This window comes from Etheostoma spectabile, chromosome 20 (genome assembly GCF_008692095.1).
Source record: "Etheostoma spectabile isolate EspeVRDwgs_2016 chromosome 20, UIUC_Espe_1.0, whole genome shotgun sequence".
NCBI lineage: Eukaryota > Metazoa > Chordata > Actinopteri > Perciformes > Percidae > Etheostoma > Etheostoma spectabile.
Genome location: NC_045752.1, coordinates 9,749,304 through 9,750,267, shown reverse-complemented (window position 1 = coordinate 9,750,267; position 964 = coordinate 9,749,304). Strand labels below are relative to the sequence as shown.

Here is a 964-nt window from a genome sequence, read left to right as displayed (position 1 = left end):
TTTTTACTGTATTGAATAATCAATTTATAGTTTGTTTCTCTTTCATTCATTAACAGAGCAAAATAATGCAGACATTGTCTGACACTCAAAAAACGTAAGGACCTGTGGTTAAGTTAAATAAATAAATCAACGTTTTGTTATTGCATGTTGTTCTGAGCCTTCATTTATGCGTGACATCTGACAAGCTCTATCTTTGCTTTGTGCTGTGGATTAGACTGCAAGCACAGGAGTCCATGTTGGCCCAGTCTCAAACCTGCGTTCAGGAGCTGACCAATGAGCTGAGGAACCGCTGTCTAGAGTTGAGAGAGCTGAGCCAGAGGATACAGGATGAGGAGAGACTAATCCAGGTCAGAGAAGTGGAGTAGATGAGAATACTGTTATGTTGTGCGAAAATCTGGGTGTCATTTTTGACAAATCTGTATTTTAACTGTCATGTGAAATCTGTGGTTCGTTCCAGGTTTTTTTCCCATCTCAGGAACATTGCTCAGATTAGATCTGCGGTTTCTAAAAAAGAGATTGAGATGCTTGTTCATGCTTTTATTTCCACTTGTTTTGAGTATTGCAATATGCTGTGCACTTGTTTAAACAAATCATCCATGGATAAACTGCAAGTTGTACAGAATGCAGCAGCAAGACTTTTGTCTAAGACCAGCAGCAGGAGATCGCACATTCCTCCTGTGCTTAAGGCTCTTCATTGGCTACTGATTGGTTTTAGAGTGCATTGTTAAATGTGGTATACTTACTATTCACAGTCTCTTGTGGAACTATTAATGAGTTCCTGGTCGCAGTTTGTTAATGATCTTTGTACTCTGGAAGATATTATGATTACAAGAACAAGGTGACACAATGTAATAAGCATGATACTAGATAGTCTGCCATGTTTAATGGGCCGACAATGTGGACCGTTGCTGATTTCACCATACACCTTTTTTAATGATTTGACATTTGACATGAATTTTTTTTT

General features: G+C 38.4%; 1 protein-coding gene across 5 annotated transcripts in view; it reads left to right on the top strand.

Moving 5' to 3' along the window:
- kif15 (kinesin family member 15) overlaps positions 1-964 on the top strand; it is a 12,861-nt gene that overhangs the window by 10,191 nt on the left and 1,706 nt on the right. For all 5 annotated transcript variants that reach the window (XM_032500428.1, XM_032500424.1, XM_032500427.1 and 2 more), the window contains exons 32-33: positions 57-94; positions 215-347. In XM_032500428.1, the coding sequence (XP_032356319.1) occupies positions 57-94; positions 215-347 (171 nt within the window). The remainder of the gene's footprint in view (positions 1-56; positions 95-214; positions 348-964) is intronic.